This window comes from Amphibalanus amphitrite, unplaced genomic scaffold, assembly GCF_019059575.1.
Source record: "Amphibalanus amphitrite isolate SeventyFive unplaced genomic scaffold, NRLGWU_Aamphi_draft 000851F_arrow, whole genome shotgun sequence".
Lineage (NCBI taxonomy): Eukaryota > Metazoa > Arthropoda > Thecostraca > Balanomorpha > Balanidae > Amphibalanus > Amphibalanus amphitrite.
In genome coordinates, this window is record NW_024882345.1 from 1 (window position 1) to 15,795 (window position 15,795).

Here is a 15,795-nt window from a genome sequence, read left to right on the forward strand (position 1 = left end):
GGTAGCTTGAGCTGAGACTAGCACAATTTTGAAGCTTTTACACCCAACGATCACCAAAGATATACCTATCGATTTTACTTCCGAAATCAGTCCCTTTCGGAGGAATGCGGTGCCTCACGGAAGAATGCGAAGAATGCGGCCACCTGTATCGGATCGGAGGCCAACCGTCAGCGCCGATCAGCATGCAGTTGGTTTAAAGCAATATGGTTGGTCAATGCGTTATAAACCTCCGTGGCAAACACTATTTAACCTCTGACAAAAATGAACAAAATAGATCTTTCTATATGATTTATTTTTAATTTCATTGGAAATATTTTTTTCTCTTCTGGTGATTTTAAGCACACAAAAACATAAACTGCCTAGCAAAAAAAAATGAAGAGTGGTTTGTTTCATCAACTGGAAATGTGCCAATTTTACTTTACTTGTGTCTATTTTGGTATCTTGGTTTTCTTCAAGTACATACCTAGATAGTAGATATGAGGGTCATTGTGAATTGTTATGTTGTCGAAATAGCTGAATCGTCCCTTATCCTGTTAGCACCAAACGTCAACTTTTCTGCAGGTAAAAGTTCATTTAGGGTCAAATTTGTGTTCAAACAAAACACCATATAGCCGGTCCGGTCTGTCTCGAGCACTAAAAGCCATCAGTCGAGTACCTACTCCAGGCCGAAGTGGCTAGCAGCGCCGTCTGTTCGCCGAACAGTGCTGCCATCTGTCGTAAGTGGCTTTACGGCAATGTTGGACGGCATCCGGCGTGCAGAATGCGGCTCTTGTCACCCGTTGGCTTACGTCTCATCTACCTGATCGCTTACCAATGACTTGCACCTTACTTCACGGTTTTCGTCTCAGTAAGAAATACAGGCAGAGTATGGATACAAAGTAAACAGTCGGAAATGTAAAGAATCGTGCCAATTGTGCGGTGACCCAGGCGATCATAATACATCTTTGCCGAGATCAGAACATAATATGCAACATTGATTCAAGCTCACTTATATCCTCCTACAAACACATATAGTCAGAAAAATACGGCGAATGTTCACTTCAACATATCACAAAAAATGCACCATTTATAGATTGATACCGCCTAACATCCCTCACCTACAAACACTCACACGTGGCATTGCACAAATTGCGGAGTCACTTAGGTACAAACGTTCATAAGCTCACTGCCCGCATCCAGCAATCTCATTTGTCCAGGTAGTTGGGCTCTCTGCGGCTCCGTCATGTTTTTAAGTAATGTCGGCGGGACCGGACCATTGGGACTAACACTGAGCACCAGACAACTTCAGACGAGCTCGAATGAGAAGGACTGGGTGAATTCAGGACAGCGGGCCACCACGTGCTGGAACTCCTGGAAGTTGATGGTACCGCTCCTGGCGATGTCTGACTCCTCCAGGATCTGGAAACAAGTTCAGATTCACGAGTCACAGGATACCTACAGTCACGAATGCTTCATGATAGGGAAGTTCCTTCGGGGCAGATTACAACTGGGTGTAAATTGCTGCAAAAAAAAAATATATAAAATATAAGGGTATAAAATAAATAAAAACAAATAAAAATAGACAAATTAAACCGGCCGCAATTGGCCGAGTGCTATAGTGCTATATTTATAGTCCCAACATCGAAACACGGCATTTTCACACCATATTAAAAGCACATAGAACGACAACTGGCTGCCTGCCGCTGAGCGTTTACCTTGTCCACGATGGTCTCCCTCTCCTCCTCGGAGAGAACGCTGTCCCCCTGGACGGCCAGATAGTTGAGCACGCGCTTCAGGTCCTCCTTGCCAAGCTCCGAGTCGCCGTCAAAATCTAAACAAAAATGCAGCATTGATTGGTAATGGTGAAATTTCAAGTCTCGGTTAACTTAGCCGTATAGCATTGAGCACACCACGGTTGAATTTTTTTTCTCTCTCTCTCTCTCTCTCTCTCTCTCTCTCTCTCTCTCTCTCTCTCTCTCTCTCTCTCTCTCTCTCTCTCTCTCTCTCTCTCTCTCTCTCTCTCTCTCTCTCTCTCTCTCTCTCTCTCTCTCTCTCTCTCTCTCTCTCTCTCTCTCTCTCTCTCTCTCTCTCTCTCTCTCTCTCTCTCTCTCTCTCTCTCTCTCTCTCTCTCTCTCTCTCTCTCTCTCTCTCCCTCTCCCTCTCTCTCTTCCCCCTCCCTCACTCACCGTACAAGCGGAAGGCGTAGCTGGTCTTCAGTGTGATCGGAGCCGCCCTGCTGAACACAGACAGCATGTCCAGGAAGTCCTCGAAGCTCAGACGTTCGTCATGCTCAGACGAAAACAGCATCAACATCCTGGTGCCGAACGGGTTGCACTGGAGCGAAAATACAAGCAAGGTCAGGGCCTCGGCTAACATGTTAACTGGTGGGCCAAATGGCCCACCAGTGACCCGAAATGGCCCACCAGCCTCAAAGATTTGGCCCACCAGTAATTTTCCGAAAAATCTAAGTTTTCACATTTCAAATTGAACTAGCAGATCTTATCGTACATTTCCAGGCTGTAAAGTACCCATCGGTGAAACATATTCTTGTGAAAAAACTTCAACCTATTGTTTGCAATATCCTCTTGGGGTAAAAAGTGGAAAAACAGACCAGTTCAGACAGTCGGGGATAAGCCTGCGAGCGATCTCAGACGGCTGGCCGATAGACACGATATAAGCCAGAGTCAAACTAGAGGTAGTGTCGGCGACTTCCAGCCGATTGAAGTCTGCAAGCGATATTAACCCGCGCCGGGCCGGGGGGTGTTTGAACACCCCCCCCCCCTGCGGTTTTTCGCAGATATCTCAAAAACGGCGGCGCGGAGCGCCGCCGTTTTTGGCACACCTGTTCGTACATCTTTTCCGCACATGTTGTGAAAATTTCAGACCCAGGTCGCCTTAGGTCAGGTCACCAGGTCACGCCAAGTGACCTCCCCTCAGAAAAAATAAGAATGCTCGTCATAGCTACACCGATTGATCGATTGCCTTGAAACTTTCAGCGATTGATTAGAGCAACAGTATCTACAAAATGTATATCTCGGAATTTTGATATCGGTGACCTAAGGTCAGGTCAATTTTGCGGCCTCTCCATTATAAGTCAATGGGAGAAAATTGAAAAGCGTCTGTTTTGCACGAACGCCATTCTAGACACTCTCAAACATCGAGATGTAGGTAAAATTGACACACTGAACCAGAAAATGGCAACTGTGACCCCTCGTTATGTCCCCGAGGTCATCTCAGGTCACGAACAGAATCTAACAGTTTTTCGCTAATAACTTCTGATAGAGGCGTCCTAGAGCGCTGAAAACGCCTTAGATGTGTTCGGCTCGACGTTGCGGATCGACTGATATGCAACATGACCTTTTCCGGTCAGATCATGACCTTGACCTGAGGTCAAATTTTCAAGTTGACCTTTCAAGGTCAACTTATAGTTCATTCGACGCGTCTCGACGAGAGGAACACGATGCTGGCAAAAGTAATGTCATGGCTCTTTTGAGTCAAAAGTTATCGCCGAAAAACCGATTTTCGTAAAAACGGCTATTTTTGGAGTTTTTGTCCTCTGGAGGCTAAACCGTTGACCTGAGGTCAAATCTGAGAACAATACTCAGAAAGGCCTGTAAAAGGGCTATCGAATGCGCTTTTCCGCGGCGCTGTAGCTCTATCGGTTCCCGAGATAGCCGTTGGCAGTTTCCAAAATGTTGAAATAGTCAACATTTTACCTTTGGTGACCTCTGGCTCTGGTGACCTGACCTTTGACCTGACCCAAAAAATGACCGAAGTGTTTTCGTCCTTATTTTGGACGTTCTTTCGATTGCCGCTTACTGCGTGTCGCTACGTGGCCCAGGAGCCGAGTTAGAAGGGGGGGGGTGTTCAGACACCCCCCCCCCCCGGCCCGGCGCGGAATCTCAGAGCACCGGCCCGGCGCGAGTTAACTGCCGAATTTTGGCCACGACCCTGTCGCCGAATCACGTCGTGTAGGAAATCGGCGAACAGTTTACCGACAGAGGCGAACAGTTCGCCGACATAGCCCGATTTGCAGAAAACGGGTGGGGCCCCCCTAATCGTGCGCGGGTCGAAGCTGATCCATGTTTCGGCGAACATCGCGAATGAATGGCGAATCTGTTGCGAATAGTCGGCGATGCCTTGGCAACAAGTCGACGCACGCAGCGACATGTCGGCGGCGACTCGGCGACTGTTTGGCGATCATGTTCGTTTATTATAAATTCGGCTAACGGCCACGAAATTTTCATTTTTCATGAAATATTCGTGGCGGTCGTGACAAACCGTAAAAGTCACGCGGTGGACACCGACTGGTCTGCGAAATGCCAAGACCGTGAAAGAAAGATCCCGAATCGGTCCGTGACATAGGATGACTTGCATATTCGTGCACATTCGTGTACCAAAATTCGGCTTTAAGGCCGTGTTACACTGCCGAATTTTGGCCACGACCCTATCGCCGAATCACGTCGTGTAGGAAATCGGCGGACACTGTTCACCAGAAGTGTACATAACTTTCTTAAAGAAAATATTAGGGTTGCGCACTCACGCGCAGTGCGCTTGGGCTTTTGAGTCAATTCTTTTCCATGCGACACCAATAGGCTTAATGATCATTTTCAGAGATGTTGGGGTTGCTGCTACAACCCTCTTTTGGGGTTCCTGCTACAACCCACTTTATATATAAAGTTGCACTCGTGCTGTTCACAATTCCTCCCGATCCACCCGACAACGCCCGATCTCTTCCGACCGCTTCCGAATCTCCGACTAGTCGGCGAGCGATCCACTCAGGGCTCGCTGATTTTTAACCCGCGCCCTGCTGGGGGGGGGTGTTTGAACACCCCCCCTTGTGGTTTTTCGCGAATATATCAAAAACGGCGGCGCGGAGCGCCGCCGTTTTTGGTACACCTTATCATACATCAATTCTACACATGTTGTGAAAATTTCAGACCAAGGTCATTCAAGGTCAGGTCACCAGGTCACTTGAAGTGACCTCACCTCATAAAAAGTTTCAATGTCTGTCATAGCTACACCGAGTGACCGATCGCTTTGAAACTTTCAGCGATTGATAAGGGTAACAGTATCTATAAAATGTATATCTCGGAATTTTGATATCGGTGACCTAAGGTCAGGTCAATTTTGCGACCTCCCCATTATAAGACAATGGGAGAAAATTGAAATGCGCCTCTTTTGGACGAAAGACATTATAAACACTCCCAAACACTGAATTACAAGTGGTTTAGACACAATGAATATGAAAATGGTGTCCGTGACCCTTGTTTATGCCCTGAGGTCATCTTAGGTCACGAATGGTATCTAACAGTTTTTCGCAAATAACTTTTGATAGAGGCATGCTAGAGCGATGAAAACGCCTTAGATGTGTTCAGCTCGACGATGCGGATCGACTGATATGCAACATGACCCTTTCCGGTCAGGTCATGACCTTGACCTGAGGTCAAATTTTCAAATTGACCTTTCAAGGTCAAGTTATAGTTCATTCGATGCGCCTTGACGAGAGGAACACGATGCCGGTAAAAGTAAGCTCGTACAAGGCTTGGGTCAAAAGTTATTGCAGAAAAACTGTTTCCGAAAAAATCGGCTATTTTTGCAGTTTTTGCCCCCTGCAGGCAAAACTGTTGACGTTAGGTCAAATCTGAGAGAATTACTCAGAAAGGGCGTTAATAGGGCTATCGAATGCGCTTTTCCGCGGCGCTGTAGCTCTATTGGTTCCCGAGTTATGCGTTGGCTTCTTGGAAATTTTCGATATTCGACCTGGAAATCGGCGAAATTTTGCCTTCAATGACCTCTGGTGACCTGACCTTTGACCTGACCAAAAAATTGACCGAAGTGATTTCGTCATTATTTTTGACGCTCTTTCGAACGCCGCTTTCCGCGTATCGCTACGTGGCCCAGGAGCCGAGTTACAAGGGGGTGTTCAAACACCCCCCAGCAGGGCGTGGAAATCCAGGACCCCCAGCCGGGCGCGGGTTAACATCCGACCGGCCGTAAGTTATCGTTCAAAGTTTTATAATCTGCGTCAATATTTTGTGCATACTTGTGCGATTTTATGTGCACTGCCGGAGTATCACCGTTGAGAGGGTTGTGGGTCCCTTGTCTCTCCTCTCCCTGAAGAATCGGGGGGGGGGGGGTCGAACCCCGTTTTTTTACATTTTTTAATGCCATCCTGACGTTTTTTGCAGAATAAAGTGGCCGAAATCTGGGGAGAAATCGAAAATTGGGGTGGGTGGGCTCAAGGTGGGCTATGGCTACGAAGGTCAGTCCATGTCGCTGCCCAAGTGGCCCACCAGTCAAAATTTTAGCCGAGGCCCTGAGCAAGGTTTAACAATTGCTGATAAATATCTTTATTTTAAAGGTAAAAGTGGAAAAATATATCCAGCCGTTATCAATATATTAACCTGAAGGAAAAAATAATAATTATGCCGAATCACGCTGACCTTTATTTGAATAAGCAATTGAACATAATTTGAAAAGCGATTTAGCTCATTTTTATAAGATGGAGAGTTATTGCATTTTTGATCAGGTTTCAAAACAAGTGAATTTCTCTTTACACGTGCAGCACATTTTAGTCGCGTATCTCACCTTGATTTCGGCCACATTGTCCCGAATAAGGTCGTATCTCAGGCGGGTCATGCTGTTCTCGTCCACCGTAAGAGGATCAATGCTCCGAAATCTCGAGAAGGCTCTGAAAAGGGCATAAACAGGATCATTGTATATAACGTTAATTTGATGGTGTCCTAAATTGTGATTTTTTAAAGTTATCCTCAACCTTTAGAACAAAGTTTGTTGCTAGCCGAATTTGGCAACCGAGAGACAGCGGGAAAGCGACGAAAAGAAAGAGGGGAGAGAGAAAAAAGTAGAGGGCGAGTGAGATAGACCCTTGGGGAAGAAGAAAGCAGGACAGCTTATTGGCATACAATCATACATACATGAAAGGAGAGGGTGGCAGCGAGTCCTAATTGCTTCACGTGCAAAGAGAGAAAATTAACAGATGTCGTTTAACTGATTTATTAAACGTCTAGTGACGATTAACAAATTGTTAAACGTTTAGTAGACATTCTTGCCATTTGACTGTCTCGTTATTTTCATCAGTATGCGCAGGGAAACGCAATGAAACATCATTTTCTTTTTCTTTTTTAGTTGTATTTGCGACTTGATCTTCAATGTACCTGTCAATTCCAGACCGATCACATTGTCTGGACCGTTTTTCAAAGATTCATCTGTCTCTGCTTCTCTTTGTCTCTGGCTCTGCTGAAATGTGTCGCATTTTTAAATAAAATGCCATTTTTACCTTTAAGCTCCCGAAAGATATCGGCGGTACGGGATGAGGTTATTAAACCGCTCGTAGGTAGAAAAATCTGTTAAACGTCTCGCCTATCGGCTCGACGTTTAAAAGATTTGTTCTACCTACTCGCGGTTTAATATACTTTATTGGACGTAACCGTACACAGCGAATGACACCCAATTAAAAAGATATCTGATCAGCCGGTGATTTGAGGCCAGGTTAATGACCATAAGGTCGAGGTTCGCTTTTTGGTCAATCACTTTCACAAAATTTTGGTACCTTTCGCGTTGGTATTGCCTGAAAGAAAAAAAATGGAGTGACTAAGGTCTTTCTGGGTACCTCAGGTCAAGGTAAAATCAAAGCCGGTCACGTTAGAAAGCTGCTCGAGGGAGGTCATCCTGTATGTCATTCGCTTTGGTGAAGCCCATTCTGAATTTGACCTTTTTCCACCCACCATTGACCTCTGTCAGAGGTTCATTTACCCATTGACCCATGTTCACTCACCTAGCGACCTCTGTGCAAAGTCAAACACACAATGACCTCAGTCCACTCACCCATTGACCTCTGTCCGCTCACCCATTGACCTCTGTCCGCTCACCCTCTGTCTTCTCGCCATTGACGCACTCACCTGATGATCTCTCGTTTCTTGAGGTAGGTCAGCTCGGCGTACTCCTCTACCTCCTCGCTGGTGAGGGAGGTCGAGTTCTTGTTGCCCATTCCTCACACCGACGACTGTCCTCTCTTAGTATCCGTCCTCCTCGGCCGCTTTCGCTTGTTCCTCGCAGCAGATCTTTATCCTAAGCCACAGCGATTTGCTTTGCTTTTCGTTGGATGGCTCCCTCAATGAGTCTATTCTTGCGACAGAGCCTCAATAGGTCCAGTCCTCCGCGTCTTTTGGAGTCCTCCCGGCTCTCACCGTCCTCCCGGCTCTCTCACTTTGTCCCACCTCTCTCACCGCGTCACAGCTCTCCTCTCTCACACCGGAGGTGTCTGGCTCTGATGACCTACAGAGTAGATATCAGTCCGCCGATAAACGACCACGCACTATCATGCCCCGATGACGTCACAGGTCGCGGAACGGGGCCGGCGGCGACCACCTGACGCTGCCGGTGACGGTGTGACGGTACCGATCCTCCGCCGTCACGGCCGTCCCGTGACGCCACGTCACGGCGCGGCTGCAGGCAGATAAACAAACGGGGACAGAGTGTTGTGTGGTGAGAAGACAATTGTGGATGGCAAAGGGTGGTTGGTATATTTGCAAGTGCTAGTTTCATGGGTGGGAGCACTTCATAACCAGGTGTCGAAGCACTGGGCAAGCATAATGTTCAAGCCGGCGTAGTCTGGTGTTATCGGTGTGGATAAGATTGCGGGAACAGAGACCTGTTGTAAATGTGCATCGTGCTGATCGCAAGACAGGCAAAGGAGCCTGTTGAAAAACACAGCACAGTGCCCCACTATCGCAGAGCACAGCACAATACAACACAACACAGCTCGGCTCTACACTCTACAGCCATAGGCGGCGGAACGGGAGGGCACCGGGGTACCGTGTCCCTTTGATTTTCGCATTTTAACATTGGCCCTATGGGCGTTGCATGGAAAGAAGGGGACCAAAAGGCGGCAGTGCCCCCCCCCCTTAATTGAAGGTGTTCCGCCGCTACTGTCTACAGCCTAAGCACAACACATCACAGCAATGAGATGAGCACACACAAACCTAGCTCATCACATGCAACGATAACTCTCCACACAACACCTTACCTCTCAGCCCTAAAAGGACGACACTGCACACTACACACCACTCGGCGGCTAACTGACGCGCTGACCGTTTCCATACACACGTGTAAAGCCGAGGAAAACGTGGCGAACCATACACGTCACTGAAACTGAGCCGTGCCGGTTCCCTGTATCGGCACCAGAGCCACGAGTTCACGGCCTTGGAGGGGCGCGCGAAACAATTGTGAATAGGAGCGGAGGATCAGCGGGCATAGCCGTGGAACAAGTCAATGAGGTCAATCGTGATGTTAGTTGGGTAGTTTGTATCACGGAGGTGTTAGGTATATGATACAGACCGGATCCAGTATGAGGAATGTGCAACTACATTATGTGCATTATGCATTGTGTAGGCCGGCGAAGTGATGGAAGGGGACAGTGACAGGAACAGAGGAGCAGCGAAGGACAAACCGGACGGACGGGGAAGGAAAACGCGGCGATGGAATAGCCGTTTGCCCAGCATGTTGACAATGGGCTGTTTGGTTGAAAAATAAGCCATTGGCAAAGGTAATGAAGTTATGTTTGTGTTTGGCGCGATATAAGGATTATAGTTATTTGTTTTTCATGTTCCTTTGAGAATGTTCTTAGCATGAATCTGTATACTGACTTGTGTAATGATAACGAGAAATGATATAATTGCCTACATTAGGTACATATGTCTGCAGTATGTATATTGTTTATCTTCCAATATGTTGCAATATGTATGTTTGCCCAAGTTATGCCTGAAAGATTGAGGGTTTTACTTCGTGAATGTTCACCGACGGACCCATTTAGGAAAAGAGTTGCCGCGAATTTCACCACTCCCAACTATTGACAGTTGCGATGAGACGTGCCCCGTTCCCCAAACTCTATCAGACAGCTGAGCTGGGCCCCGAGCCTTTCCAGCCCGACATTGGCGACTGGGCCCAGCCGTGACCTCACGGAGATATGGCGTCTGTTACTGGTATTGAACCAGCCGTGACCAGGCAGCGGCGCAGTGGTGCAGTGTGTCGGCGGGCCGCAGTGCAGGGTCGGTAGGAGATGCCGTATCTTGAATGCATGTAGGTGGGTACTTACCAATGGCGCAGTCACACGACACAACGGGAGTAACACGATAACAATAACGTTAGTGTGAGGTATACTTCGCATAGTATACTTTCGCAAGTATACTTCCTTCGTACGAAGAAAGGGGAGCACATTGGTAGCGGAGGAAATCACCGTATGGGTGTCATGTAGTGGAATAGGTCATGTAGTGGAAGAATAACAAGGAATGAATGCGCTGTAACCAAATGTGAATTGTGACAGGCATAAGGGCACAACACGGTTTACAGTATACATACAGTGTATAAGGATTCTCCGCATCCCTTAGTACCCTGCAGTATTTACTATTTATAATACTGGACGATGACTCTTGGCACGGCTGGGCACGACACAATCACACGTGTAGGGTAATGCATATAGGCAGAGGTGTTGGAGGGGGATCGGAGGAGGCCAGTTACGACTAAGATATCAGATATCAGCAAGTTACATATGGAGTGTAGTATCGCATATAATTTATGGACATATAGTACCTACTCAGCAGTTAGGTATAAGCGATGCCTTGTGTATGTAGATCAAGACGACATGTGCGCCATACAGATTCTCCAAAGTCGTTTTTATCAGCCGAATAGTACCCGCCACGATGCATAAATCACATTTTCTTTCCGCGAAATATCAGAGAACATTTATAAGTCAAAATATCTTGCCTGAAAGAGAATGTTGCAGCAGCTGGCAGGGTTCTTCAGGGGCGCTATAAATTTACACAGTGCTCCGTTGACCGCTCGCCAACCATAATGCACAGCTGCAACTTCAGCAGCCGAGCAAAGTCATATGACACTGAGTAGTGTGTATAACACGGCCTACTTGCTCATGCATGCAAAATTAAACGGTTTATCGGTCCGTGCGCGACGGCGCGGCGGTCGGGCGCCGCCTACCCAAAATCCCGACACTGTTCAGCGATGCGTGTTCCGTCTTTCAACTGCTCAGTGCTCATCAATGTTACCTCTTCTCACCTGCCAGCTGTGTTCCAGCTGCTCCAGGTGTTCCTGCCCTTCACGGCAGTGCTTCCTCTGTTCACCAGTGTTTTTGGAACACAAGGGTTCCAGCTGCTAAAAAACGTCCCGGCTGCTGACCGGTGTCCCCCACACACAAGTGCTCCCGCTGATAACGTATTCTCACTTCTCACTGCTGTACTCCCGGCTCCCGCTTCTCAACGGTGTTCTGCAGTGCTCTCCAATCGGCGACCCGTCTGACCCATGTGCTCTCCGTGGTTCCTGTGCTCCGAGAGCTGTCCCTGTTCCCAGCTCACCAGGCTCCCCGGGCAATGCCGCCGGTCACCACGAGACCCTCCACGCCAAACGCGACCGCGGAACTGTACCAGAACGTCGCCTGCTGGATCTCACTTTGGCCTGCAGTTGCCATGGCCAGAGGCGTGTCCAGCGCAGCAGCCCGGTAGGGCAGAGAGTGACATCGGTCAATGGTGACCACAACTGAGCTGTTTCAACGACAGATATCATAAAGTAAAACAACGCTGCATCGATGACTTACTATATAATTTATGACACCTCCGATAAAAATCGCCTGTGACCGCCACTGCGCAGCTTTGAGGTGATGGACGTTCTTTGAACCAGCGAGGGACGGCGCCGGCAGTTTGTGAGCGTCGTCGATGCCCCTCCCACTACCCCCTCTCCTCCCCTCTCCAGTCGATACTTGTTTATTGATAACGCCAGACTGTAGACGGAATAAGTCGAACCCACTTCCGGCTGCAACAGTCAGTGATGCAATGGCTGCGGCGCAGCGAATCGGAGCGGAGTGATTGTCGATTTGCAACATGCTCGAATGTAGCAGATCAATTGCTGATGGTCGTTTGAGTTGCGCCGGGGTGGTGTAAATGTGATCAATGTAGTCACTAGTCGTGTAATAATAAATGAGACATTGATGCAAAATGTTACGTTTTAATACGTAACGAAACATCATGACATACCGGGTGATCATTTTTGAATGATACAAAAACATTTGTTAATATCAGCCATGTGTTAAGCTGGATAGTTAAACCAAACACACCCATCGAACACGTACGGTGGGACATTTTATCTGGAACACACAGTCAGTCATTAATGTCAATAGCCAGCTTAGAGGAGCTACCCAAAGTATGCACCCCTCGCGGACCGCCGACCAGCTGAGCTCCGCTCGATGCCGGGTTTGTCTGACCATTTTCTGCTGATTATTGCCGTCCCATGCTCCGGGTAAAGTCTCCTTCTGGCTTCTACCACTATTAGATGTGCAATTGTCTTCGGCTCACATCTGACCACACCTGTCATAAAGTGAGGCCAGACACTCAAGTACAGTCACGAGAAGTCCGGGCTGTAAGATGGGCGGTCGTGCTCGCTTATTCGCAAGCTGCAGGCTTACCAGCTGTGGGGCACGGGAACTCAATGACAGGCGCGGATGTGTGTGGAGAAGCACACTCTTGTTGAAAAGAGTGTCGGAGACGCGTGAATTAGTCATACAAAGCCGGCCAAACGACAGGTTACAGCATTCTCTAGAAGGCCGTACCGTCCCCGGGTCCGCCAAAGCAGTGCACTCGAACGCACTTCCATCAACAATGTCCACTTCGGAATTTTTGTTATTATTAGTGTCTCCGTGCACTCCAAGATCCTTTGCAGGTTCCAGGAAGCCCGCATAACCGTGCTATTGCCTTTGCACATGCGCCATGAACTAAAATTTGTTGTGTTGCAAAGCCATCCAGCTGAGATATTGTATCGTTACACTAAGATGTCCAAAAAGGGTATGCTCTAAAACGGACGATATTTACCGTACCTTAGGACGGACTTGGACAATGTTGATAAAAAACAAAATGTCCAAATGTCCCTCATGTAAACCAGCACGTGAAATCAAAATATCTTGTCCTATCTTTGCACGTGGCGACTTTCTTTTTGTATCATTCAAAAATGATCACCCGGTAGAACCTGTATCTGAATAGCTTCATAGCCATCGCCGAGGGGAGAGGGAAGGCGGACGCCGCCTCTTAAGTCTTAAGTTTTTTTTCAATAGCTCCGAACACGCCGGCGATATACAGTTGAAACTTGGCAATCCTGGCCTTTGCTTTCAGCCGGATCTTGTGAGTTGTGACACCAACCGCATTTTCAGGTCCTATGCCGTCATTATTGAGCCTCTGCAGTGTCCTCACATGCCGTAATTTCGCAACACCCTCTGCAGTGCCAGCCAGAGGAACGTTCAAGGGTAGATGAAATTTACAAGGACTAGTACCCTCCAGAGGCTTCACAGCTTGTATATCTCGGATTTTTCCTAAAGGCCACATGAGGTCAGGTCGGTCACGTGCCCTCACCATTATAAGGCAATGGGGAAATTGGAAAATAAGAACTGCTATTTTGGCGGCGGGAACGATCTAAAACTATCTCAAGCACATGATAATCATGATTTCATGCACTCCTTGCAAGGTCCGATGCTTCGCTTTTGCATAGTTGACTAGGGCGAGTCCGTGAGTTAGGCCACCTGGCCTGTGTCATGTGTTCTGACCTTGCATCAGTGACCTCTTTTAGCAACAACCTACTAGACAGTCGACGGTCTGTCATGATTTTCGATAAAATGTGTTTTACTCGATGTTATAACACATTTCGTAGAAGGCCCTGAAAGGCGAAACATTTAAGCTTTGACCTGACCTGTGACGTCATCGGTGTCCACGAGGTCAATGAAATTAGTGTTCCCTTCACAGTTTTACAGGGCTATCGAGCACCGTTTGAGTTTTCCGGATCCGTCCAGTAGTTTCGGAGATACAAGGAGGAGATCATAACGCTACCCCACCAGTCAGAAATGTATTTAACTTACATATACAGTAGGGCATCCGTTTAACCCTCGCCCTGGCAGGGCATTTTTCATAACACGGCCTGGCAGGGGGGGGGGTCGATGCGACCCCCCCCCCCTCGCGATTGGCTCCTATGGCACCTAGAAACACCAAATTTGGTAGGTAGGTGGGCCCCCTGGAGTTCTCGCCCCTGTGCAAATTTGGTTGCTCTAGGTCAATATTTAGGGGGGTTTTGGGGGGTATAAATGTAAAAATTTCGCTAAAAACAGGTCAAAAGTTTTTCGCTTATAACTTTTGATCTAATTAAGATAGAGCAAAAAGAAAAGCACCAGTGAACTCAGCACGTCAAGGCGCGTCGAATGATATATTTTTTAGCTTGCTTAAGTGTACTTAAAGTTTTTCTTAAATTTTAAGTAAACTTAAATTAATAAATTAAGTTAAAATTGACCAAATTGCATCATATCGCATATCATTCGATTCGGCTGATCACCACGAACACAATGATACCATTTTTGAAGCTCTAGCGTCATTATGTGCCAAGTTATTGGCAAAAACGTCATTTGACCTCAGTTGACCTCATTTGACCTGACCCATGGATAAGTACACCAAACAAAGAAGCACCAAGTGACCTGCTGTTAAGTACTGTGGTTTCAAAGCACAAAAGTGATAAAACGAAGCGGATATCTCCAGTATTTTCCGAATTTAGTATTTTCCCATAGGCTTAACATTACGACGTAATGACCTCTAACTGACCTCAGGTCAGTGACCTCAAAAAACCCGAACTATATGTTATACAACTTGGTGAACCTAGCACATCCTGAAAGTTTGAAGGAAATCAGTGCAAAACTGTGAGTTGGACAGGTGCAAAAAGAAAATTGAAATTTGACCATGACCTTGTACCGGTTTTTCTGACCTGGTGACCTGACCCAAGGTCACCCGGACCTGAAATTTTCAGGTCATATGTAAAAAGGTTGCCCCATAGGCTGTGCCAAATTTGGCGGCGCTGCGCGCCGCCGTTTTTACGCTATCTTCGAAAAACCTTAGGGGGGGGTCGCATCGACCCCCCCTGCCAGGGCGAGGGTTAATAAATCCTCGGATGATAAATCCGGCCGCTTATTGTGGCCACGTGAGCTGTTCAGATTTATCTAAAGAAGCATAACTGACTCCGGTTAATAAAGCCACCGCTTAATAAATCCAAAACGCAGTGATACCAACGTGGATTTATCAAGTGGATTCTCCTGTACCTTTAAAATGTGGGGATTAAAGGAACTATCCCACCTTCTATAATGTTGTTAAAACCAGTTAAATTGTGCCCGACTTTATAGATTGGATGACCAGGAACACGGTTCTGGCATTTATTTTTCATTAAACATTTTAGGCTTCCCATATTCCAAACACAAACTTTCAAATATGTGACGTCACAACTCACAGCCCAAAATTACATCCTTCCCCAGGCCACATTACTGTCATAAAGCTGATTCTTTTTACTCTGTAGGCACCACAACAAAGTTCAGACCAAGTTTTAAGCGATTTTTCAACGAACAAACCCATTTAAATCAGAATGACTAAACGAGGTGACGTCACACTAACGGTCGCTCCATGTTGAAGATAGGGCCTTGCACAAGGCCCATTTTCAAATGAAGGGAACGAATTTCTTCAACACCAAGAGGCCGCGGGGGTTGCAACCTAGATAGATAGTGGTTTCTGAACCTCGCCGCAAACTTGGCTATCTCAACTCAAACCCCATGTTAAAGGTGGGATAGTCCCTTTAAGCTGTCGTTTTTTTTTCCTCGCGAAGTGCTGGGTATTTGAATGCTGTACTAGGAAAAATTAAGCTATTATTTAATTCATCCCGGCATTTGGTTTTTGCTTCTCACGTGATTTCTTTTTTCCTATTAACGTCATTCTTTTT

At 47.1% G+C, this 15,795-nt stretch overlaps 1 protein-coding gene across 2 annotated transcripts; it reads right to left on the minus strand.

Moving 5' to 3' along the window:
- Positions 1 to 551: 551 nt before the first annotated feature.
- LOC122367108 (calcium and integrin-binding protein 1-like) lies at positions 552 to 11,441 on the minus strand. 2 transcript variants are annotated; one of them, XM_043339921.1, is made up of 6 exons: positions 10,765 to 11,441; positions 7,902 to 8,448; positions 6,571 to 6,673; positions 2,166 to 2,313; positions 1,695 to 1,810; positions 552 to 1,398 (listed from the first exon to the last, which is right to left on the minus strand). In XM_043339921.1, the coding sequence occupies exons 2-6, from the start codon at positions 7,988 to 7,990 to the stop codon at positions 1,285 to 1,287; spliced, it is 570 nt and encodes a 189-aa protein (XP_043195856.1). In that variant the 5' UTR covers positions 7,991 to 8,448; positions 10,765 to 11,441; the 3' UTR covers positions 552 to 1,284. The 2 variants fall into 2 exon arrangements, with proteins under 2 accessions (XP_043195856.1, XP_043195857.1); XM_043339922.1 differs by having other exon boundaries at positions 11,071 to 11,432.
- Positions 11,442 to 15,795: the final 4,354 nt, after the last annotated feature.

Coding starts and splice junctions, on each gene's coding strand:
- LOC122367108 (XM_043339921.1), bottom strand. CDS start 7,990: ATGGGCAACAAGAACTCGACCTCCCTCACCAGCGAGGAGGTAGAGGAG. Junction 6,674..7,901: donor AAGAAACGAGAGATCATCAG/GTGAGTGCGTCA, acceptor TGCCCTTTTCAG/AGCCTTCTCGAGATTTCGGA. Junction 1,811..2,165: donor CTACGCCTTCCGCTTGTACG/GTGAGTGAGGGA, acceptor ATTTTTGTTTAG/ATTTTGACGGCGACTCGGAG.